Source organism: Eucyclogobius newberryi, unplaced genomic scaffold (genome assembly GCF_026437365.1).
Source record: "Eucyclogobius newberryi isolate DKJ021-1_F unplaced genomic scaffold, fEucNew1.0.hap1 SCAF_14, whole genome shotgun sequence".
NCBI classification, from domain to species: domain Eukaryota; kingdom Metazoa; phylum Chordata; class Actinopteri; order Gobiiformes; family Gobiidae; genus Eucyclogobius; species Eucyclogobius newberryi.
In genome coordinates, this window is record NW_027315768.1 from 32,239,293 (window position 1) to 32,266,562 (window position 27,270).

The 27,270-nt window shown below is 40.7% G+C and overlaps 1 protein-coding gene across 1 annotated transcript in view; it reads right to left on the reverse strand.

Moving 5' to 3' along the window:
- The window catches only part of slc49a4 (solute carrier family 49 member 4), a 106,090-nt gene that overhangs the window by 21,841 nt on the left and 56,979 nt on the right, over positions 1-27,270 (reverse strand). The window contains exons 6-7 of the mRNA XM_072445253.1: positions 11,894-11,961; positions 1,346-1,473 (exon numbers count right to left, since the gene is read on the reverse strand). Coding sequence (XP_072301354.1) covers positions 1,346-1,473; positions 11,894-11,961 — 196 coding nt within the window. The remainder of the gene's footprint in view (positions 1-1,345; positions 1,474-11,893; positions 11,962-27,270) is intronic.

The window sequence follows — 27,270 nt, forward strand, 5'->3', positions numbered from 1 at the left end:
TGTTTATAAGAGTTTTGTTTATAACAGTTTTTGTTTATAAGAGTTATTGTTTATAAGAGTTTTTGTTTATAAGAGTTTTTGTTTATAAGAGTTCTTCTATTAAGAGTGTTTTTTAAACTTCCTATAAGTTATCTGTCCTTTTCCTCTGTATCTAGCTGCGTTGCAACAATTAAATTTCCCCATGTGTGGACAATAAAGGAATATCTTATCTTATTTAAGGCTTCTAGATAGAGAATATTTACAAATAAAATGTATAATTTCGTATTCTTTGTCATTCTCTGCATGTGTACAAGTTTAAGGATGTTTTTACCGTTTCTACCGGGTTTGCGATTGATAAAATACTTAAATACTTTTTTGTAGATAGTACACAGCAGTATTATCACAACACATAACAGCCTTGTACGGATACAAAGGTTCTGTCCCATTAATCTGAAAGTGGCGGCAGAGTAAAAACATTAATTTTGAAGTTTGTAGACGCTTTGTTATATTTTGAGTATCACGAGTCGATATACATAACTTCATGTTCACTGATGCAGGTTTAGTGGGACTTGATGAGCTAAAACAAAAACAGCCAAAAATGGTCGAACTGTTACTGGGCTCGCTGTATTTTTGGTGCTTTATTCCTTTCATAACATTAAGTGTCGTTAGCATGCAGTCGCTAGCGTTAATAATCCATGCGGAAGATTTCATGTGGTAATGTTTTGTAACAAGCCCTGTGGTCGAGTGGTTGTCAGGCGCCAAAACATTGTCAAAATTGTTAAATCATATATACATTCATTATAAAACTGTGACACTGAATTTGATCTATTTTTTACAAGCTATTTTTCTTCTTTTTGTCATTTATTAGCAGCAAACACATGTTAAAATTAGGCTTTTAGAGCAATCTCTCTCCAGTTTATCCAACTTAAAGAGATCTGAAGCATGACAAACAAAAAGCCCATAGAGGTAGAATTGGCCAGGAAGCACGGATGCTAGCATGGATGCTAACACAGATGCTAACACGGATGCTAACACGGATGCTAATACGGATGCTAACACGGATGCTAACGCTGATGCCAACGCTGATGATAACGCTGATACGGACGGATGCCTACACGGATGCTAACACGGATGCTAACACAGATGCTAACACGGATGCTAACACTGATGCCAACGCTGATACGGATGCCTACACGGATGCTAACACGGATGCCTACACGGATGCTAACACGGATGCTAACCCTGACACCAACGCTGATGATAACGCTGATACGGACGGATGCCTACACGGACGTCTACACTGATGCCAACACTGATGCTAACACAGATGCTAACACTGTTGTGCACAGAGGCCCTTGGCGTGTACCTGCAGTGGACGGCAGGTGCGTGTACTGGCTCAGACACGTCAGAGTGAACCATGTGGAGGCCAAAGAGGCTCCAGCCAACATCAGCACCAAGATGAGCTTCAGCATCCCCCGAATGGAGTCCGAAAACCTGCACAAACCAAACACACATATTTAGGGACAATTAAAACAATACAAAATGGCGCCACCTGGATTTGACTAAGCAAACAGGTCGTCTCCTCCTGTTGGATAATTGCTGAATGGGCGATTGGTGTTTAAACTCGACCCCAAAATCTGAATTACAAAAGGTATAAAAGGGCCAGATTGTAAAAGATAATCACATGAAAAGCTTTGATATGTTGAAGGAATCGTTTGGCTGGGAGAAGTGGGACTTTTATCGATATTTACAATGAAAGAAGTTATACTAAACAACGCAACACTGACTATTATAACCTTCTGACTGAAATCTGTATTGAGGCTTAAATCAGAACTTTCAAGTGGAACAATACTATAACAAGACTATTTTTCATAACTAAATTATATAAATGCATTAACAATCTGGACGACCATCGTACCAAATAATTAAAAACAAATAGGAAAGAGAAGGTCATTTTGATTTGACAGACAAAGAGTGGGAAAATACAAGTACATCACAATGGAGGAGCAGAAAGTCAAATGGAAAAATATATCCCACTGGACTTCAGAACTATGCATCTGGGCCTCAGAACTCCTGCCATGGACACTGTGAATGGATACGTACGGAACATATACTTCAGGCAGAAGGAAATGTATGACGCAAACTCAAACAACGATCGAGGACTGGACTGACATAATGATTGACAGTTGGGGCATTTAAACTGGACTACATGAATAGGACTACGTTACATGTTTGTACGTATTATTCTGGGTTCTATCCATGTAGTTTTAAAACGAATAAACAAAGGGAAAATGGAAAGACGGATGGAAAGACGAATCCCGCGGTCATGGAAAGATCAGTGCGTTTGTGAAGGGTCAAATCACTGGAAACATCAGCAGAGGAAACTTCTAACATCTGGACCGGCAGTGTACGATTGGTAAATGTAAAAAAAAGTGGCTTCTCGATACACATATGCAGTTACCGTATTTTCCGCACTATAAGGCGCACTGGATTATAAGGCGCACAGTCAATGAATGGTCCATTTTTGACTATTTTTCATATATAAGGTGCAATAAGCGAAACGTGTACCACACAAAATCACTTCGAGGTCAGAAAGCACAACCAGAATTAATCCATATATAAGGCTTTTAAGTGCGCCTTTTAGTGTATTTTTATAGGGTATTTTTTAGGGTATTTATGTATTTATTTATTTATTTGTCTATGGGAGTTTTTATTTATTTATAGGAGATCTTCTACTGAAAGTGTTTTTCAGATTTCCTATAAGTGATCTGTTCTTCTGGATCTACCTCTGTATCTACCTGCGTTGCACCAATGAAATTTCCCCATGTGGGACAATAAAGGAATATCTTATCTTATCTTAGTGCGGAAAATACGGTATTAATCTTTTTCAAGGGGTGTTGGACATCCTAAAGACATGGCAAGCGCTAAACTCAAAATAATAGCAAGTATACAGGACTATTGCAAGGTTAACTCATCTCAACTTTAGAGATATTTGCACGTTTTAGCATATTGCCGATCAGCCTTGAATCTCCAGTAGAGGCCGATATTTGATTTGTGCTGACCAACTGCTTTAAACGAAAGACATAAAGCTTGATTTTAACACTAAAATGCAACGAAAACTTTGGCACAAAACCTGATTACACCATTCCATTACGTGTTAGTTGTAAGACAGGGTTGTGGACTAGTTTTAACCATTTTATTATACTTTTATTACGCAAAACAGTGACATATATAGACCGTATTTAAGTTAGTAGTCGTTTTAAATTGAAAATGATCAAAATTGGCTACATACTGTATCATATAGAGGAATTGACGGTTAAAAAAAACCACAAACGCTACTTACCGTGTATTTTCCAGTCTATAAGTCGCACCTTTTTTCATAGTTTTGGACAGGATGCGACTTATACTTACATTTATACTTATACTCCAGACCGACTTATATGTGATATCATTTGTTATTTTCACACTTGCAACTGCATTTCATACTCCAGTGCGACTTATACATGTTTTTTTCTTCTCTGTTATGGATTTTTTGGCTGGTGCGACTTATACTCCGGTGCCACTTATAGTCCAGAAAATACAGTAATTCCACACAAAAACGTCGGAGCACAGAAAGAGACAAATCACTGGGATGTTATGATGACATCCCTCGTTATAAATGACACAAATGTGACATCATAATTCAACCCCGTTTCTCGGCAACAGCCAACAAAGCTGTGGGGGGGAGGGGGGGGGGGGGGAGGAGGAGGGAGTGAGGGGGGGAAAGGAAGAGCTGAAGATAAGATAATCCTGGTCCTCGCCAAAGTTCCCGGACCAGAGGCTAAAAACTCCGCTCGGTCCGATCTGATGGTGAAGTGCAGTAAGAGGCTTATTCTCCTCTGCTCCTCGCTCAGACTCAAGGCTCTGATAAGGAGCTTTGTCACCGATGCCCCTCATGAAGTTTGGATTAAACGAGTCCAGTTTGAGTGGAAAAAAGGGTAAAGGTCTCAAACTAGTGACCGGCCTAATGCGTAAAAGACTGAACGCTTTTGGAACAGTACGTTTTCTGACATTGAAACTGTGATTAGACTTGCAAAATACGGCGTTTGAGTCCAGACGTATCATGTTTGAGAGGACTGAAAGACAAACTACTTTGGAACGTATTTTCCGGACTACAAGTCACTCCTTTTTTCATAGTTTTGGCCGGGGTAAGACTTATACTCCAGAGCGACATGTGATATTATTCGTTATTTTCACACCGGCAACCACATTTTACATGTTGATTATTTTCAAGAGGGCGCTCTAGACTCTAAGCGACGCAGAAGAAGAATCTGCACTTCCTCTTCCTCTGGAGTTTGTGGAGTTGTTTAGAAGTGACACAGAGGAAGAAGAATTCAATGGATTTAGTGATTTGGGGTAAAACTGATGCTTTGGTAAACTTGTTAGTATAGTTATCTGAAAAATTGTTAACTCTAGCTGAATGTGTTAGGTTAAAACAAAAGCTAGCTTGCCTGGACATGCTAACGCAAGCGCGCAGCTGTAATGAACGCGATTTGACACCAAAAAAGCTCAGAACGAGTCTGCCGTTGATGCATGGACTTTAAAAGGGCGCAGAAGATTTCGGAGCGCTCTCTACCTTTGGGAAATTTGAAACTGAGGGTTTTTTGAGGCTCGGATAAGGTGCAGGGGAGACCACTTCGTAAACAGCGTCGATGAAACAAGCCTGAACGAAGCTAAATACAACCTGAGTTAAGTTTTCAATGAAGGAACGATGTTAAAATGTGGTTAAAATATCAAAAAAGTGCCATTTTAAAGGACAAAGCAATAGCATCTCTATGGAGACAGACTAGTGGCAGACCCCCGGCTCAACAGAAACATTCCCCAGCGCCCCTTTAAGTTTGAGTACTTTTATCTGCATTTGGGGAAATTATGTCTGTACGCAGGTCATTTCTTGTCCAAACTGATTTCACATCGATTTCTCAAACTGGCACTTTGTAAAACGTGTTCCACCGCTTTAAACCGGGACGTGTGGCGCTGATAATACGATGAACCGGTATTCGTTTGCTGTATTAAAACTGTCGTGAAGGCTAGGGTGTCGTTACTGGGTGTTGCAATGTGAATACTTTATGGATGGACTTTCTGAGGCCATCCACGGAGGTTTATTCAGTTCATTACCTCGAGTTTCCAGGGACGGTATTTAACGACGCCTCACGGATGATGGAGATGGAGCGGGCATAAAATAAATAAAGCAAAAACACTGCGCCGTGGCCATTTTTCATCTAATAACCAAGATGAACTGCGAGCCAAAGTTTGCAGAATTCGAGCGGAAAGTAGCCGCTTCTTAATGATGACCGAGGCTTTAACGAAGAGGAGAGAGACGAGCGGGTGATTTGAATAAAATACCAATTAAGGGCGGTTTAGGGTCTTTTCAGTTCAGAGTTCACATTTCAAACACGTCCCAGGGGCATTTGAGAGAAGACGGGAATATGAACTGCTGAACATGACACGCTTCAGAGCATGTTTGTGTAAAGCGTGTATTTCATGTACCGTATATACCGGACTATAAGGCGCACCAGCCAAAAAAATGCATAATAAAGAAGAAAAAACATATACAAGTCGCACTGGAGTATAAGTCGCATTTTTAGGGAAGTATTTGATAAAATCCAAGACCAAGAACAGACATTTCATCTTGAAATGCAGTTTAAAATAATAACAGATGAGAGAACATGGTGAATAGGTGTACGTATGCTAACGCTAACACCTTCAGCTACATGACGTATGCTAACGCTAACACCTTCATCTACATGAGGCACAGACAGAACTGTGGTAAGTGTCTGGTATGTTAACGTAACATATGAACAGTTATTCAGATAACTATAGCATAAAGAACATGCTAACAAGTTTACCAAAGCATCAGTTTTACCCCAAATCACTAAATCCACTGAATTCTTCTTCCTCTGTGTCACTTCTAAACAACTCCACAAACTCCAGAGGAAGAGGAAGTGCAGATTCTTCTTCTGCATCGCTTAGAGCCTAGAGCGCCCTCTTGTGGTTGTCAGTGTGAAAATGACAAATAATATCACGTATATATAATAATCACGTATAAGTCGCTCTGGAGTATAAGTCGCACCCCGGGCAAAACTATGAAAAAAGGTATGTTCATTAACCTGCGCGGACCACGTGAAGGCAGCATTAAACATAAATAATCTAATTGTGATCGAATCACTCACAAAGGACAATCATCGGGGTCTAAAGCTAAAGGATGAGGCTTCTGGATGTTGAACTTTGGAGGAATAAATTGGAACTTTAGTGTGTTAAATTACTCAAGTTGAACATACGGTATATTGGTTTATTTTAATGTACCGGATTTTCACACGTTTATTTACCTGATATTTTTGCATATAATAAAGTTACATCTGTTTAGTCTCAGCACAGATGTATTTTAAAAAGCATCTATTCGGGTGAAAGTGAGACAACAGCGCGTATGCTAATGTTTGTTAGCTTCTTAGCTCAGAGACTCGTGAAAAGTACTTTTAAACTCATCGCGGTGAATATTCAGGATAAAACCAGGTACAGCGCCTTCAGAGGAGACATATTTTACAAAATAATATGAGGAGGGCTTAGGGATGCGTACCGCTACGACGGACCGGATCCGGACTTGTAAAAACGTTTCGGTTCAGGTCCAAAAAAACCGATACCCCAGTGATTCGGTTCTGGACTCATTAAAAATCTACCACTCACATTCTATATCCTTTACGTTCTAGAATGTAAACCATCTGAAACCTTCCATAGATCGCGAAATTCGCACTAGAAAAGACATAAACACTGACATCGCTGTCAATGGCGCACCCGGAGCATCAGCGACGCACGTGTCTTCCCCGCGGCAGAAGTTGAAGCCGGCGCAATGAGTTTAAAGACGCGAGAGACCGAACATTGGGGAAGATCTCTGACTTAATTAAATCGTTTGAAGCCGCCGCGTGCGTCGCCGCTTGTGCCGCTCCGTGAGTTAGTTTAACGCTTGTTAAAGGAGCGGGTTGTGCTTTGGTTTGGTGTAAATATTGTAACTTCTCGCTCAGGTCAGTAATGCTGGTTTAGTGCTCACAAGTTGTCACTTTATTTCTTGAACAGAGTTGGTTACTGTTGGCCGTAACCATGGTGATGGAACAGGAACATCAGAAACTACCTGGTTTCCTGAGCCCGCTCTTAGCTCCGCCCCAGAGACCGCACGCACGCGCACTAGAGACTAGGGTTGCTACAATATGAATAAAATAACTTATGTTGTGGTGTAGCATTTATTTCAGTGGGTTAATGTGCAATATACATATTTATACATCTAAGTAAATACTAAGTCAAAGTAATATTGTTTAATTGCTGGATTCATTAACTGGAGCTTATATTTAGTAATAGTATTTGTATTCTACAGTTGTTAAATATGGTCTTGTGTTTAATGCTGTTAATGTGATGTATTGTGTGTAGTGTAAAATATTTTCATATTCTATTTTTTATTCTGCTAAGTTGATTGATTTATAGTGGTTCGAGTTGACTGTTATGCTGGTTTTTGAAGGTTTTTACATGACTTTGATGCCAATGGATCTGCAAAATTAAAGAGTGGAAATGTATCAAAAGGCATTAAACTTCAGGTGTGGGGAACAGCCCAGTCAAACCAGTAATAAACTTGACAAACATAGTATCAGCTGAAACCGCTGCCCCAATACCAATACTCAACATGCTCTTGTTCGGAAGTTGTTCCTCTAGTAAAACACATGAATGTGTGTTAGCTCGCAGCTTGTGGTTTGTAAGTTGTAACTTCTGTTAATAAACAGTGAATAAACCAGATAAATTGAGTTTATTTCACTCTGCAGTTAAGCCTTGTGTTTGATAGTCGTCCTTGTTCAAGTGTCTTCAACTTGCTTGTGTTACGCTGTTATAACATTATGCAAAAATGGCATGAGTTCAGCCGGACTCATTAGGTCCGGACCTGAACCTAAACCTCTGGATTCGAATCCGGACTTGAACCTGAACGTGGGTTTAGGTATGCATCCCTAGGAGGGCTATAATTTACTCTCATCGTTAATATTTTTGAGTGACTTTCCTGCTTTGCCCTGTGGCTTAGAACATTTCAGTTTTCACCTACAGTTCTGTTTTGGACTCATAAATTACCCACAAATGTTTTAAAAATAAAAACGCTGTGGACGAAATTGTGCCGCTTGCTACTGTGAAATACCAGAAACAGCAACTCGATGGATCAGTTGATGTACTTTTCAATCAATATTGCATTTTTACAAGAACAAAATGTAAAAAATAATGATATGTGATTAAATGCCAGGGCGAAAAGCTGAAAGCGATTCGTCTTCTTTGAAATGTCTGCTTTGAATCGACCCAATCGTTACATTTTTCAAAAGAAATACGTGTTTTTTAACCACATCATATATTTTTTACAACCATAAAATCTGACAAATCACCGGCGTTCTGGCCCCGTGCACCGTTTCAAGTGTTGAAAAAAAGCCTCTCCATCCGCAGCTGTGTAAAGAATGAGCCTTTCCCGTTATTCAGAGTGAACACACACGTCTGCGCTGTGCAATCAACACCAATAATTCAGTGCTTTTGTTTGCACACACTCTCTCGCCTCTGCCATTGATTAACGGCCGAGTCTGCAGCTCATTTTCCTGATTAGCGCGTTAGGAAAACACTGAGCCGGGAGCGCGCCGTCCGATCCGCATACATCAGCCGGAGCGGGCGACGGATGGGCCCCGTGCCGCCGCGCTCGCTGAAAAGGCTCTGTATGCATCAGCAGAACCCGGGTGGCGCTAGCGTCACGGGCTAACGGCGGCGCTACGTCCGACTCGTTTAAGGTAATGGATTTAAGGAGAGAGAGAGGTAAAAAAAATAAAGAGAAAAAAATTCCGCAAAAACCTTTCACCAAACGTGCGACATGATAGGCACCGAAGTACGCAAAAAGTCAACTTATGATTAAGAATTATGATTAGCCCATACGTAACTCAAATATAAGGGTGAGCATAGGCTCACCCTTATATTCATATAGATGAAGTACCATCGTTTGGCCAGGGTGCGACTTATACTCCAGAGCGACTTATGTGTGATATTATTCATTATTTTCAAACTGGCAACCACAAGAGGGCGCTCTAGGCTCTCAGCGACGCAGAAGAAGAATCTGCACTTCCTCTTCCTCTGGAGTTTGTGGAGTTGTTTAGAAGTGACACAGAGGAAGAAGAATTCAATGGATTTAGTGATTTGGGGTAAAACTGATGCTTTGGTAAACTTGTTAGCATGTTCTTTATGCTATAGTTTCCCCAAAAAATGTGACTTATACGCCAGTGCGACTTATAGTCCGGAAACACGGTAAACCCTCTGTGGAATAAAATAAATGCCTTAAGGTGCCTTAAGGATAGACAACGCATTTCAGTAAATATAAATAAACACATGATTATATTTAAGATTAGATGAAACATTTTGACTATTTTTCTCCAGTTTATAACGTTCCTTAGCAAATAGATTGCAAACAAAGGCTAAAATCGATTTAAATCATACAATAATTGTGTTTAGTGTAGCATGTGTGTCACAAGTTTACAAGTGGATAAATACAGGTAACAATGTGTTGTTATTGGGCTCGATCAGAAGTGCTAGATGCGGCTCTCGGAACAGAGTGAGTAGGAGACAATAATTACGTGTGCAGGTACCATATATTGAATTGACATATAAACATAATAATATACAAGAATGGCCATTCATTACTATTTACAAGATAGGGATAGAAGAAGATGTGTACATCGTAAAGTTCAATCTCAAAAAATCATCCACGTAGGACAGTTCACAAAGTGTCCTCAGCGTGTGTCACGCTGAATTGTAAAGTGCAGTGTGGTTTCAAATTGTTCATTAAGCAACAGTACAATGTTCTTTGGAAAGTTCTAAAAGGGTGGCTACAGGAGCCTCCTACCGGCCCGACCAGAGCAGGTGGAGTCCTTGTGGAGTCCGGGCTTGTGAAGCTTTAGGCAGTCTGGATCAGTCTGGATCAGTCTGGATCAGTTTGACTCTTTCCTAGCTCGCCATCCAATCTGGCCAGTTTCGACGTTAATATAAGATCTAAATAAGATGATCTGGGTCCAGTAGTCGACTCCTGCAGCGCAACCCGAATTCCCCGACCGGCATTTTTCCCGAGCCGCAACTCATTTCCTGTTTATATGCCGACGATTGGCGGCGCAGCGCCACGTGACCGGCTGATGCACGGCGCAACAGCGTGATGACGTAATGAGCCGAAAGAGAGAGTGCGAGGAGCGCGCAAACGGGAGATCCGCGTTTCTCACCTGGGTTACATTAGACAAATAATAACACAGGATAACACGTTTATCTTGTCAAATGCCGGTTTAAACTGTCAGAATAATGTGAACGTTGCGAGTAAATTGAATTTTCAATTGGAACGGCGCTTTTTGATGACATCACATTCGACTGTTTTAGGACTCGACTTCCTGTATTTTTCCACGTTCATTTGCTCATTTTTCTTCACAAACTGGAGCCTGACAGATGTAAAACTATGATCAATGTTTAGCACAGGCTCCATCTCATCAAACAAAGTCATAATTAGAAAAACATGAGCACCTGTCACATGGACTTTAAACTCAATTAGGCCCCAGACATTTGTCACCAAAGTTTGAATAACGACACAAACATCTGAATGATTTTGCCAACTGTGTGTCAAATATGTTTATTGATGCTGTTCAAGTCGAGTTTTTTTTTTTTTTTTAAATATTGTGCAGTTAAAATTTCATAAACATCAAATATTGCTTGTACGTATGAGCCAATCAGAAAGCAGAATGAGCCTCGGTGAGTTCTGGAGTTGGAGCTGAACACGAGCCCTGAATACTTGTACGCGTCCTGCATCTCTCTCAGGAAATACTGCCCGTGATCCTTTTTTAAAATACGCTTCCTTTGCAGCGCCGTCACAGTGTTCATGTTTGTTAATAACCTGCACCACATTTGCTGATTGCTGCAGGTGACAAATCAGATTCTGCACCAAAACCAAGTGGTTGCGGTGGATTTACACTGCCGTCAGCGGAAAGGTCGGATGTACACATTTGCATGTTATTTTGTGTATCTTAAGGAACTTTACCTCTTAAGCTGAGCGTGCAGTTTAACACCGCAGTTCAAATGAGAAGCACCGGGTCGGCCACGGGTCATTAAGTCTCCAGACACATATTTACATGAACATAAAACATACATTTTTTTTTTTTACTTCTGTCTTTATGAATTGCTTAGTTTAAAATTGGATGGGCAAAATGTCAAGGGCAATGTCTATATCAGCTAATATGGGGAAGAAAACAGATATAAAAATACAACTCAGTATTGGAAAAAGTATTGAAAAATTCCTAGATAGTCATATTTTTTCAGTCTATGAGGTAAAGTTACGGAGCTGCAGCCAGTGAACTGCAACCAGCTAACAATAGGATTTATATGGTCCATTACAGGGTTGTTGGGGTAACAAAGAAGATCAGTTTAAGGTGAAACTTAAAAACAATACTAATAGACAAACAGGAACAATCATCAAGAGGCTCAGAGTAGGATAAGTATCAGAGTTCTCGGACTAGATCCACAGATTGAGAATGACTCTTGGATGTGAGTCGAAATGTCCAGATGATACAACTGAATCTGCATCTAACATGTTCACAAAATCAAGCAATACATTTACACCTGGTTCTGTCCTTTTTGTTAACTTTAAATGTCCCAAATATGTGCAATTTTGGCAGTTTCGTCCACACATTTGCATTTGAAAACATGACATGATTGAAAAACTTGATATAAATGTGAGTTTCGTACAGGAGAAGTTTCATTTTTCCTTTTCACGCGCAGCGTCTCGCCTTGAAGCACAAGAAGCGGTTCCCATTTCCCTTTTTTGCACCGATTATTTATGAATAGGACTTACTTCGCCATGGCGATGCCAAACACACATCCACCGACGATCGACCAGAACCCGATCCAACCTGCGTCCACCTGTAAACACATAGAAACGTTACACAAAATGCACAATTTGCCCATTTTTTTGCAATATTAACATGTAATTGAATAAATTCAAGATAGATCAGTTTAATTACTTTACATTCATTGAATTCTCTGTCAGTAAAAACATGAGAATATTATTTTGACTATTGTTTTATGTGGCAACGATCAAATGCATGTTTGTTTTTGATAGGACACAGTAAATTAGAATAAAAAAATCACCATGATCAATATGAGGAAAAAACATCTTAATTATTGTTTCGTCATTTTGACCTGTTCCAAGCAATAACATCGCCATGGGAACAAAACTTACAAACCAGGAAAGTAAAGTCATGTAAGTCACAGCTCACGGCAAAATTCACTAAAACAATACCGCAATTACACCATGAAGAAGAAGTCGCTCAGGACGCTCCAAATTAAGAGAAATGAGTCGTATATTCTGCATTGTTTGAATTGTTATTGGCCTTTAAATATGTTCTCGAGTACATTTGCTTTGGCATCTCATGTTTTCACCGGTCAGGCGTTCCTTTATCATGATTTGGTGTTAGCGCTCCATCTACTGGCAGCAGAGGGAACCACAAAAAGGAAAAAACAAAAGCTAGCTTGCCCCGACATGCCGATACGAGCACGCAGTTGTCATGAACGTGATTCGACAGTAGAAAGTCGATGATTTACGGACTTAAAAATGGCACGGGAGACCTCTTTAGACATTATAATCAGATAAATTTGAAACTGCACGTTTTTATGAGGCTCAGAGAAGACGGGATGGATGAAAAGTGCATGAACGAAGCTAAAAACAAGTCTTTTTTTACGAGGGAACGATGATTGAACATGGTTAAAAGCTCAAAAACGTCGATGTGTGGTTGAAAATCAATGACACGGCATTCCTTTAACGACACATAACCTTACCCCCACCCCATTTTCCAAAGTACAGTTGCACAAAACCACTCATCTGACTACAGCGGCCTCTCTACGTGCCAAATGAAGACCTTTCGATCAATCTCCGTCAGGCGATATTTCATCCGACAATCCACCGAACCCACCAGCCTCTCCCTCCCTTGTCGTTTTCGTTCCTCGCATCCCAAGTGGGCCCGTGCTTTCTGCTTAATCACACAGCGCCGCGGACTGTCGGGGGAAGCGCTCTAATGAAGAGGAGTGAGCTATCGCGGTTATTAAATGCAAAACGCAAGGAGGCCCGAAACCTCAAACGGCTGTGATCAGAAAGAGTGTCCCGGGGGGGCTTCTCAAAGTCAATCCCTCTACGTAAAACCTCGACAGAAGCGGGATGGATGTGCCGTTTGGTGTTTTTTTGGGTGGGAAAACGTGGTAAAGAGAAGGGAAGGGAAGAGCGCGTCAAGGCAACCCGAGTACAAAGCGCACTATGGGGAGTTTACGGATACGTTTAAAGGCCAATTTCGACGGTCCGACTTCTGAAACGTGAAGGATTCTGACATCTAAACGCAGTGAATTGACTTCTCTTTTGCGCCATCGTCTACCGGGGGCTGTTGCGTCACCACAAAAAAAAAAAAAAATGCTCAATGCCTGAACTGCTACGAAGATGAAACTAAACTACAGATCACTTTAAAGGAAAAGGAAATCTAGTCTCGACTTCTTTCGCTCGCACTCGACATCCATCGCCGCGCTGTTATCCACGGACTATCTCGCGAACCATTCATACCCAACTCGTCGTCAAATAATGGAGGACACGGACTCGAACGACATTAAACCAAACGTTACTCAACAGTACTACAGTTCACAAACGAAGAAAACCCAAGACACTACGCTGGGGCCTTTATCTTTGTACATGTACATCTGTCCTGTTGCTCAGAAGTTTTGGATTGAGATCGATAAAGCTTTACGGACAATTTATGACATCACCATGCCACTGGATTTCAGGACGATGTGTTTGGGGCTCAGGACTCATTGCCATGGACACAACCAGCAGCATCTCTGGAGCATCCTCCTGGAGACAGTGAAAAAGGCCGTCACATGACACATGGATGAGGCCAATTGGACCGACGATCATCGACTGGACTGACATTGTACTGGACGTTCGAAAAATGGGGAAAATATCATGTACAAGGCGTCAGTAGCTCGTCTTCTGATCCAAAGGTCGGCGGTTCGACTCCCCGCTCGGTCAGACCCCCACAGGTTGATCGCAGCTGCCTCATGTGAATACTGCCGTTGTGTCCTTGGGCAAGACACTTAACCCAAAATCTCGCCCCCAGTGTCTGCGTACATCTGGTGTACAAGGAGCGGCTTTTATTCAGGAGCGCTGTGTAGCCCAAAAAGTACGGTACTTGGATTAATTTCTTTAGATGTCAGACACAAACTAAATATTTTTGCTTTTGTTATTCAGGTATTTGTTATTTGTCGTTCACGTTTCAGTTGTGTTTTGAGCTTATACCAGAGAAAATGTCATTACTCACCATTGACGCTAAAAATGGAGTGACGTCGCCCGCCTAAACTCTACCGTGAACACTCAAAAGAGCAACGTCAAATAAACCACAAAGCCCTGAACAAACCCTAAACGTAAGCGACTTCATCTGAGCGCGATGCGTTTTCCGTTTTCAGAAAGCTCCACTCGAACTCCTCCTTCGCCTTCGCTAATTGCAAAGCTTTAAACGAGTGCTTCTGAATGACGGGGGCGAGAGTTAATTAGCCTGTGTATTCTGCCTCGTCTGAAGCTCAAACAGAAGCGGGGCGTAGTCGCGTCTGCCGAGGAGAGATTTCAATAATCCCAAAAATGACACGCGCTTTTTGCGAAGAGACGTCACGACCTCGGGCTTAACACATGTTTCTTTCAAACTCGCTCCTCGGTCTTTGGTCGCGAAGGCGGATTACATCGGTTTACTTTGTATTAGCCTCAAACGCGTTTTAAAGGAGGCATAATGCATTGTCCATTACTGTCCAGAAGGGTTTGTCTACACTAAAAGATAGGAATCAAGAAGACTACCCAATAGCTTGTTATTTTAGTGAACGTCGTAATAGAAATGACTGAAAAGTGTCAGTTTTTACTAGTAACGTCTCCCAGGGCAGTTACCGTATTTTCTGGACTATAAATCGCTCTGGAGTATAAGTCGCACCAGCCAAAGAATGCATAATAGAGAAGAAAAAAACATATATAAGTCGCACTGGACTATATGAGTCGCATTTTTGGGGGGAATTTATTTGATAAAATCCAAGACCAAGAACAGACATTTCATCTGTAAATGCAGTTTAAAATAATAACAGATGAAAGAACATGGTGAATAGGTGTACGTATGCTAACGCTAACACCTTCAGCTCCATGACGTATGCTAACGCTAACACCTTCAGCTACATGACGTATGCTAACGCTAACACCTTCAGCTACATGAGGCACAGACAGAAGTGTGGTAAGTGTCTGGTATGTTAACGTAACATATGAACAGTTATTCAGATAACTATAGCATAAAGAACATGCTAACAAGTTTACCAAAGCATCAGTTTTACCCCAAATCACTCAATCCACTGAATTCTTCTTCCTCTGTGTCACTTCTAAACAACTCCACAAACTCCAGAGGAAGAGGAAGTGCAGATTCTTCTTCTGCGTCGCTTAGAGCCTAGAGCGCCCTCTTGTGGTTGCACACAAATCGCACCCTGGCCAAAACTATGAAAAAAGCGCAACTTATAGTCCGGAAAATACGGTAGCTTTGAGCGGCTTTTACACGACTTTACACAGACTTTTATCTGGCAAAGACCTTCATCAAAGTAAGCGCTATAATCACACAAAAAGCTTAACCAATATTTAGAGCGACACTATTACCACACACAGGAGACGTTAAGGACACTTACGAGCCACGTTTCCGTTTCTGTCCATCGTGTTTGACCTGTATGCTAATTACCAACGCTAATCACTCGCTATAACGAAGCCACATTTGTGTTTTGAAACGCAGCTGTGCTTTTGTGCGACGTAATTTGTTGTTGTTAATGTCAGAACCACAGCTGACGGTAAAGATTGTGACCTTTCTGATATTCAAGCGGTTTATGCACATTTGTTTACATTTAGCGACCTGAATCAAGATGGCTGCCGGTGGCGCTCAGGTCACGTGTCTGGCAAGAATAGCCTGCAATATTTTGAACAGAACTATACTTTGTCTATTCAATGCCTTGACAAGACTTTGTTGCCATTATTGCGTTCATATTCCAAAGAATTAAGCTTAAAAAGTGCTAGAGAAGTTGTATTTCTTCAAATTCTCCGCACTGAAATGGCGCAAAAGATCATTGTGTATGTATTTTCCCAACGAACATACAAAATTCCACGTAAAAGAGTACATATTATTGTAAAAGTTGTTCTGAGGGTTGAAAATAAGTCCAGTTTGCTCCGTTTGTGTCCATTTCCATTTCTTGGAAGCAGGAAACGCGCCGTTAACATGCTAGCTGTTGTTAGCTTCACCGCGGAGACAAAACTAGCTCTGGTTCAGTTTTTCACGTTCGTTATGTCGCGGGTGAAAATGCTCATCATACCAAACGTTTTACCTTAAAGAAGATGTGCTGAGGAGGTGACTAAAAGCTTTTCGTGAGACAATAAAACCCTGTGGAGACATTAGCTCGGGCTCGGAGTCGTTGGAATGCTAAATTGCGGTTCCACATTAAGGGAACGATTAGCCTGACTGATGAGCGCCGTGAGGAACCTGTGTACGAGTCGGGGTCGTTATGGAGACGCTGAGAGCTCCAGTCAGCAGGGCAGCACTTTCCACAACACTTTCAACTTTTACCCACAAGTGATTCATGCGACACTATCAAGACGATCGACTGTCACCGTTACTGCGGCGGTTCTCAAAGTGTGGGGCGGCTCCCGGAAGTTAACGTCGATCAGGACAAGAATTCAACTATTTCTTATTTTACTTTTTGATGAAAACGACTACAGCGATAAAGTAAACGGTTATAAACATGGCCTGAACTTCTGATTTTTATTAGAATGTCATTGTGTAGAACAACAGTGGATATACTGTAATTGGGATATTTTCATACCAATAAGGGGTCAAATTAAGTAAATCTAATGTCAAATTAAGTAAATCTAGTGTCTAAGTAAGTAAATCTAATGTCAAAGTAAGTATATCTAATGTCAAAGTAAGTAAAGTAAGTAAATATAATGTCAAATTAAGTAAATCTAACGTTAAAATAAGTAAATTTAATGTAAAATGAAGTAAACTTAATGTCAAATTAAGTAAATCTAATGTAAAGTAGTAGTAATGTCTAACGTAGCTAATAAAGTTATATAAAAACATGTGTCTTTGTCAATGTATTTTCAAAGAGTCTTCTTCAGGGAGTAATATGTTTTGATACAAAAACATACTAAATGATCCAGGTTCAAGAATCGCTCAAAATAATGAATAGAAAGATTATAATAGATATTTTCGTCTCGTTCTGGGGTAAGAATGTGCAAACTCCACGCAACTCACAGCTAAAATATTATTGATTTGCTATATTATTAGTACCAACTTGTCAACGATATCAACATTCACACATCTCCAAAATGATCTGTATTTTGATCCCGCTGCACATTTAGCTCTGGGTCAAACGTCCAACACTTTTACTTTCACTTCAGCCAAACGAGGTCACACCGTTAGCCGCGCCCATCACCGCCAATATCTACCTCCCGATAATTGCCGAGATCGGGGCATATTTCCCCCCCAAATCATCACTGAAGCTGAGCATGTTCCGTGTAATCGAAAACTCCTGACCTGGCCCAGGGGATAGAAAAGTTTAAAAATCCTAAACTTTGAAAAAAAAAAGAAGAAAAAACGTAACTTGTTTGATCTGCGCATCGCCCGAAGCCCCCGAATTTTATCCATTTCCATCAATCCGTCAATCGCTTTCAAAATATCTGCCGGGTATTTGCCGCACTTGGAAGTTGACCTGTCCACGCGAAAATAAATCTATTTATCACCAAAAAGGAGCGGCGGGTCATCAATATTAAAGGAATTTAGAGGCGGCTTCCGCTTTCAGGGCACAAGTTTGTCTGGACAGAGATGGACAGCGGCTTTCTGAGTCCATACACCAAAGAAGAGACACACACACACACACAAAAGAATCTATATTATAAAGTGGAGCTGCGCTGAAGTGGTGGCCAAAAGGAAAGTGCTGACAAAGAAGAAGGGAAGAGAGCGAAGGAGGGAGAGAGGAGTTGAGAGGATTAAATGGGCAAAGTTACAGAATCATGCCTCCGGGTTGCAAGTGTCAACAGATTTGCTTTCTGTACGAAAAAATAATAATAATTGAATTTGGAAGAGGGTTTGTTGTCCCCCGCGGGATTAGCGTTTCACCCCAAAGTTCTATGTGAGGCGGATTAAATGACGAAATGTAATGTAAAATCATTCTTGGGACGGTTTAAGGGGACGCGTCATGTAAAACCCGCTTTAATGAGCTTTATTTTAATGTTATAACGGTAATATCTGACAATTAGCTTGATCAAAGTTAGCATTTTGGTTGAAACGTGCATGTTGAGTGATGGAGTTGACAGGAATCCGTGACATGGATCCGTGTCAATAATTAATCAATTTGAGCTCAATATTTTGGTTTACAGTGAACAACATTTAAATAATTAGCTAAATACCGTATTTTCCGGACTATAAGTCATAGTTTTTGCCGGGGTGCGACTTATACTCCAGAGCAACTTATATGTGATATTATTTGTCATTTTCAACCACAAGAGGGCGCTCTAGGCTCTAAGCGACGCAGAAGAAGAATCTGCACTTCCTCTACCTCTGGAGTTTGTGGAGTTGTTTAGAAGTGACACAGAGGAAGAAGAATTCAATGGATTTAGTGATTTGGGGTAAAACTGATGCTTTGGTAAACTTGTTAGCATGTTCTTTATGCTATAGTTATCTGAATAACTGTTCATATGTTACGTCAACATACCAGACACTTACCACAGTTCTGTCTGTGCCTCATGTAGCTGAAGGTGTTAGCGTTAGCATACGTCATGTAGCTGAAGGTGTTAGCATTAGCATACGTCATGGAGCTGAAGGTGTTAGCGTTAGCATACGTCATGTAGCTGAAGGTGTTAGCGTTAGCATACGTCATGTAGCTGAAGGTGTTAGCGTCAGCATACGTACACCTATTCACCATGTTCTCTCATCTGTTATTATTTTAAACTGCATTTACAGATGAAATGTCTGTTCTTGGTCTTGGATTTTATCAAATCAATTTCCCCCGAAAAATGGGACTTATACTCCAGTGCGACTTATATATTTTTTTTAATTTTCTGGTATGCATTTTTCTGCTGGTGCGACTTATAGTCCAGAAAATACAGTATGTATACGGCAGCATTTCTACTTATATTATGCACGATTTACTTTTTTCAGCTTTTAACCGTCATCCAAAACACACCTAGAATTGTATTTAGCATCATTCGCATTCGTTTAATTCATCCCGTTTACGAGGTCCTCTCCCCTCGAGCCTCACAAAACACTCCGTTTCAAGTTTGTGACGTGCAATGTCAAAAGTAGAGATCTTGAGGTCTTCTGTGGTCTGTTTTTCGGAGCCACGAATCATTGGCAGATTCGTTCTGAGCATTTCTGCGCCAAATCACATTCATTACAACTGCGTGCTTGTATTAGCATGTGTGGGGCAGCTAGCTTAATAGTACATTTAGCCTACGGGAGATGGAAAGCCAACACCAAATTCAGATGAGTGGTTTTCAATACACATGAGATACCAAAGTAAAAGTACTCAAGAGCATGTTTATAACCTAATATGTCGTTTTTCAAAGCAAAAAGCAAAACCAATACTCCAAAACAGCATTGTCATTCGCTTTAACGGTAATAACGGTGATGTGTCGGGCGGTTTGGACGAAAGAGAAGGAATTATCCGTCTGTGTCGTGAAGTGGCTCTTTTCTCTGGATGTTCGGCGTCGGTTTGGAAATGGCATCTGTCCATCACGGCGGTTTCTCATCTAAAATGAGCGACAATCCAGAGGTGCGAGAGCAGATCGCTCAAGGTCGGGCGCGGTCTCTTGGGCGAACCGTTTGTCACCATTTCCATCCGGTCTTTACGTAACAATTTACATGCATTTGGGCCGCTGAGAGTCTGAGCCACATTGCAAACATTTAATTAAAGGACCAGGTTTATAACAGGACTATTCTAGGTCTGATCTGAGTCTAAACCAGGTCTATAACAGGACTATTCTAGGTCTAATCCGAGTCTAAACCAGGTCTATAACAGGACTATTCTAGGTCTAATCCGAGTCTAAACCAGGTCTATAACAGGACTATTCTAGGTCTAATCTGAGTCTAAACCAGGTCTATAACAGGACTATTCTAGGTCTAATCTGAGTCTAAACCAGGTCTATAACAGGACTATTCTAGGTCTAATCTGAGTCTAAACCAGGTCTATAACAGGACTATTCTAGGTCTAATCCGAGTCTAAACCAGGTCTATAACAGGACTATTCTAGGTCTAATCTGAGTCTAAACCAGGTCTATAACAGGACTATTCTAGGTCTAATCCGAGTCTAAACCAGGTCTATAACAGGACTATTCTAGGTCTGATCTGAGTCTAAACCAGGTCTATAACAGGACTATTCTAGGTCTAATCTGAGTCTAAACCAGGTCTATAACAGGACTATTCTAGGTCTAATCTGAGTCTAAACCAGGTCTATAACAGGACTATTCTAGGTCTAATCTGAGGCTATACCAGGTCTATAACAGGACTATTCTAGGTCTAATCTGAGTCTAAACCAGGTCTATAACAGGACTATTCTAGGTCTAATCTGAGGCTATACCAGGTCTATAACAGGACTATTCTAGGTCTAATCTGAGTCTAAACCAGGTCTATAACAGGACTATTCTAGGTCTGATCTGAGTCTAAACCAGGTCTATAACAGGACTATTCTAGGTCTAATCTGAGTCTAAACCAGGTCTATAACAGGACTATTCTAGGTCTGATCTGAGTCTAAACCAGGTCTATAACAGGACTATTCTAGGTCTGATCTGAGTCTAAACCAGGTCTATAACAGGACTATTCTAGGTCTAATCTGAGGCTATACCAGGTCTATAACAGGACTATTCTAGGTCTAATCTGAGTCTAAACCAGGTCTATAACAGGACTATTCTAGGTCTGATCTGAGGCTAAACCAGGTCTATAACAGGACTATTCTAGGTCTAATCTGAGTCTAAACCAGGTCTATAACAGGACTATTCTAGGTCTGATCTGAGTCTAAACCAGGTCTATAACAGGACTATTCTAGGTCTAATCTGAGTCTAAACCAGGTCTATAACAGGACTATTCTAGGTCTGATCTGAGTCTAAACCAGGTCTATAACAGGACTATTCTAGGTCTAATCTGAGTCTAAACCAGGTCTATAACAGGACTATTCTAGGTCTAATCTGAGTCTAAACCAGGTCTATAACAGGACTATTCTAGGTCTAATCTGAGTCTAAACCAGGTCTATAACAGGACTATTCTAGGTCTAATCTGAGTCTAAACCAGGTCTATAACAGGACTATTCTAGGTCTGATCTGAGGCTAAACCAGGTCTATAACAGGACTATTCTAGGTCTAATCTGAGTCTAAACCAGGTCTATAACAGGACTATTCTAGGTCTGATCTGAGTCTAAACCAGGTCTATAACAGGACTATTCTAGGTCTAATCTGAGTCTAAACCAGGTCTATAACAGGACTATTCTAGGTCTGATCTGAGTCTAAACCAGGTCTATAACAGGACTATTCTAGGTCTAATCTGAGTCTAAACCAGGTCTATAACAGGACTATTCTAGGTCTAATCTGAGTCTAAACCAGGTCTATAACAGGACTATTCTAGGTCTAATCCGAGTCTAAACCAGGTCTATAACAGGACTATTCTAGGTCTAATCCGAGTCTAAACCAGGTCTATAACAGGACTATTCTAGGTCTGATCTGAGTCTAAACCAGGTCTATAACAGGACTATTCTAGGTCTAATCTGAGTCTAAACCAGGTCTATAACAGGACTATTCTAGGTCTAATCTGAGTCTAAACCAGGTCTATAACAGGACTATCCTCAGTAATAACATTAGATAAAATATTGTTAACCCTCTCCCACTAGTACACTGGATTAACGTAATCTTCTGTAATTTAATTTAACAGTATTAATGATGATAATGACAGTGGTGATAATAATAGTGTTCTTGTCGTTGCTTTGCTGTGGGTCATTTGTTGATTTGTCTTGTTTGTTGTTCTGTACACAACTCTTACACCCTAAAACTTAATATTGGCAACATTGACTCAAGTAAATAATCACTTCCAAACACTCTCTCCACATCATATTCACAACGTAATCCATCTTTCCAAATGAACTATTTAACCTCAACATAAGGGCCTAGTGTTCAATGCCGCCCGAGGAACCAATTATAAAAAGTTGAAACATGACCAACTACAGCCGCTCGCTTTGCACCTGCCCAAGAAGAACAAATTAAAGGAGTAAAGGCGTTAATTGGGAAAACACTAAATTAGTCTCCAGCTCTGGAAGTGTTTGTGGCCCGAGGCAGTGACTGAATGTTTCAATAAGCTCTTTCCCAAAATGAAGAAATAGTGAGCGAAATGTTTAAAAGTGGAAGAATGATACGACAGAGCGGGAATGAAGGGTCCCGGAGCGAGAGCAGAGGAAAGAGTTTAAAGAGCCGCCTGGTTTCAGACGAGAGGAGGAGGAGGAGGAGGAGGAGGAGGAGGAGGAGGAGGAGGAGGAGGAGGAAGAGGAGGAGGAGGAGGAGGACAGAGCGGGAATGAAGGGTCCCGGAGCGAGAGCAGAGGAAAGAGTTTAAAGAGCCGCCTGGTTTCAGACGAGAGGAGGAGGAGGCGGAGGAGGAGGCGGAGGAGGAGGAGGAGGAGGAAGAGGAGGAGGAGGAGGAGGAGGACAGAGCGGGAATGAAGGGTCCCGGCGCGAGAGCAGAGGAAAGAGTTTAAAGAGCCGCCTGGTTTCAGACGAGAGGAGGAGAAGGAGGAGGAGGAGGAGGTGAAGGAGGAGGAGGAAGAGGAGGAGGAGGAGGAAGAGGAGGAGGAGGAGGAAGAGGAGGAGAAGGTGGAGGTGGAGGAAGAGGAGGAGGAGGAGGAGGAGGAGGAAGAGGAGGAGGAGGAGGAGGAAGAGGAGGTGAAGGAGGAAGAGGAGGAGGAGGAAGAGGAGGTGAAGGAGGAAGAGGAGGAGGAGAAGACATGACACAACAAGAATGCACTTTGTATAAAAGACTAAACCAGGACTAAACCAGGACAAAATTAAGACTAAACCAGGACAAAACTAAGACTAAACTAGGACAAAACTAAGACTAAACCAGGACAAAACTAAGACTAAACCAGGACTAAACCAGGACTAAACCAGGACAAAACTAAGACTGAACCAGGTCTAAACCAGGGCTAAACTAGGACTAAACCAGGACTAAACTAGGACTAAACCAGGTCTAAACCAGGCCAAAACTAAGACTGAACCAGGATTAAACCATGACTAAACTGAGACTGAACCAGGTCTAAACTAAGACTAAACCAGGACTAAACCAGGTCTAAACCAGGCCAAAACTAAGACTGAACCAGGATTAAACCATGACTAAACTGAGACTGAACCAGGTCTAAACTAAGACTAAACCAGGACTAAACCAGGACTAAACTAGGACTAAACCAGGACTCATGCAGGGTCTAATACACTCATGGACTCACACTGTGATGGGATTTACTGGGTTGAGACGAGAAATGAATAAACTCAAATAAACAGACTGTGTGTTTGGAGTGTGCGAGGAACACTAGAGTGCCTTGAGGATTCCACGGGGATTTAATTGAATAATTTACCATTTTGGAGTGTCCTGAGCAAACTTCTGCAGCAAAAAGAAAGCAAAACAATCAGCAGTGGCACAGGCAATACTTGCCACTTCATCTTTATCACATTGATGTATAAAAGGTGTAATTTGGTGCACCGCGACACACAAAGGGCTGAAAAAGTGTATATTCTCTTTTGTTTCATGTTTTTACACTTCTCGTGTTTATGTGTCGTGTTCGACCTGAGAGTTTCACAGCGTTGGCAGATGAATGAAGGTGAATTCTCTATGTCATTTGAAAAATCTGGTCAAAGATACTGACAAACATCATAAAAGACAAAATAGACATGATATATTTAGAAGAAACACTTTTAAAGCAGAACTAAGTCACACTTTCACATTACTGAGCGTCTTTGTAAGTCCCTGTGATGGTTAAATATGTATTCCCGGGGCGTTTAAAGCACCCGGCGTCGCCCCCTGCTGTCTTGGGGTGGAAAACCAGCCTCATTTACTAACGTCGACCTGACGTCAACTCTCCTGAGAAACCCTGGCTCTTTTTTTCATATGTGGCAACTCTAAATATTTTTGTATGTGTTTTTACTGCCTTATGATGAAAAAGAAAAAAAAAACATTAGCGTAATTTTTTTTTTGACAATCTATTTTCACAAGGGACCAGCAGGGGGAGCTCTATATCGAGTTACGCCAACTAAATTAGACTTTTCCTTGATTCCAGAATGGAGTTTTAACATTCCGTGACAACAATAAAGAGTTTCTTCGTAAAGCGTGCAGTGCATCTAGTAGGAATACTGTTTCGTACTATATAGATTCCACTTTGCGAGAAGCAGACGAGTACAAAAGCAACTCAAAAAAAATATTCTTTAATGTACTTTTCGCCGCTCCAAAGCCTCCTCGCATCTTGCCGCGCTGCAGTCTAAAAGAACATCAGTATTCACAAAGGACAAAAGGCATGAGCCACGTGGAAGGAGCGGCTCCTTGATGTCAAAGTCACATTGCTTTTAACATCCGCGGCGGAGTTAGCGAGCTGCCAATCCGCGGTCGCACCTCTCGTTAGCGGCCCACACTCCCGCGCCTTAAGCTTTTGATTTATAGCCGCGCAAACAGCATCCAAACAACAAGTCGCACTTTAGCTTTCATTACAGTCAACAGGATGTGACACGGAGGCTCGTTACGGACGGGAAAACGAAGCAACAGTTCGCTTTCTGGAAGACAGCCGTAGTGTATTTTCAGTCAAGACCAAAAGGTATCGTATTTTCGCAAACAGCCAATAAATGCGTAATAGAAAAGAAAAAAACATATACACGTATTTTCCGGTCTATAAGTCGCACCAGCCCAAAAAAATGCATAATAGAGAAGGAAAAAAAACATATATAAGTTGCACTGGAGTGTGAAATGCAGTTGCAAGTGTGAAAATAACAAATAATATAAGTATAAATATAAGTATAAGTCGCACCCCGGCCAAAACTATGAAAAAATGTGCAACTTATAGTCCGGAAAATACGGTATAAGTCGCACCATTGTTGGTCGGTTGTCTGTGTGAAAATAACGAATAAAATCACTTATATAAGTCGCTCTGGAGTACAAGTTGCACCCCATAAAAAAGGTGTGATTTATAATCTGGAAAATATGGTAATCCAAAGCAAATCCTGCAGAAAGACTTGAAAATATCATAATAATAAATCACAATTAAACATGGATTCAAATAACTTAAAGGTGCTGTGCCTAATTTTAGCTCTTTACCGCTCCAGGTGTATCGCTCTCTTGCCTAATGCACTCTGAGCATCCGAAATATTCACCGTAATTATTCTAAAAAACATTTTTCACCCGTCTCTGTCACGATAAAGCTAACAAACATTAGCATGATAACAGGAGAACAAAACGCTTTATACAGCTGTGCTTTATTACATGAACTAGTCGTTTTTCGAGTTTCAGGGCCTCGTCCGCGCGACGCTCAAACTGTCTGAAACGGAAATTAACTGAACTTTTTGAAACCCGGTCCCAGAGTGCAAGGATTTCAAAACGGCGGTTCGGCATCCCCGCGGTTACGCCGTTTCCATTGCCCCGCCTCAACTCAACGAAACCAAACTCCAACAACAACAATGGCAACGTACAGCGTTTGTTTTTAGACATTATTATTATATATGGAGCGGTCTGACGTTTTCATCGTCGGTGCATTTCCACTGTGAGACAGAATCTAACAAAGAAAAATCCAGAAAACACACTGCATTAAATATTTTCTTTATATGCTATTGCTACTAAAACTAATAAAACTACAAAAAGACTACTAAAAAACACTAAAACTAAAAGAAGAACCTACAAACCCACAACAATTACAACTACTAAATTAATAATTTACCATTTTCAGTCCAAAATTACAATAATAGAAGGAACTTCTGTAAGTGTGATATAATAATGTAATATAAGTGCTCGCGACAAACGATAATATTGAAATGACATAATGCGACTTATACTTATATACTTATACTCCGGACCGACTTATATGTGATATTATTTGTTATTTTCACACTTGCAACCGCATTTCATACTCCAGAGCGACTTATATATGTTTTTTCTTTTCTATTATGCATTTTTTGGCTGATGCGACTTATACTCCGGTGCGACTTATAGTCCAGAAAATACACACAATAAAAGTGGAGCAACCCAAAAATACTTCCCTCGCAATTATTTATCGGACAATAAATTCAATAAAGTAATTAATGTGACAAGGACCAGGTCTAAACAAGCACAACAAACACAAACGCACCTCTGGAACACAACATTTGCTTTCGTGACCATCGCCCGCTTGAGATCTCACTTTTTATGCCCCGACAGGAAGCAGCCCTCGCCCAAGTTTAATTCAAAACAAGTCTGGCCTTTTATTTACAGCGCGCGAATGCGATGATGGCAAAACAACATCTGCGGCCCTTTTAGCGTGTCACTTTCCAAACGCCGCCTGCTCCCGTCACGTAAACAACCCACAACAGAAGACGCCGTGTCAAACTCTGCCTGGTTTTGCCTTTGTGATGCGGCGCCGTCTCTCCTGCTGATGGCATTTAGCATTTAGCAGTTTCACACAGAAAGCAAAACATTCAATGAATCCCGCTAATCAAGATCACCTTTAAATGTTCAAAGGTGGTTCATAATCACATTAAATGCAGGGATGATGTCTGAAAGCTTTTGTTACAGTTATTTTTGCAGGTTATAATATTGGCATTTGGGCCTTTTTCTTTTCCTTGGATGCCTTATTTTATTTTCAAATTTACTACTTATTTTTCTTTCTTTTTTTTTCCTCTGGACCTGCCCTGTTTGTTTTGTTATGTATTTTTTTAATTTGGAAAAAATATATTCCAAAAAATAAAATACATTTTAATAATAAAAAATAAAAATAATAATAAAAAATACAATGGAAAATAATAATGATAATACAATAATAATAATAATTAAAAAATAATAATAATTAAAACAAATATTTTAAAAATACATAAAAAATACAAAAACACAAATAAATAAAATAGGAAAATAAAATAAAAATGCTATTTAAAAGC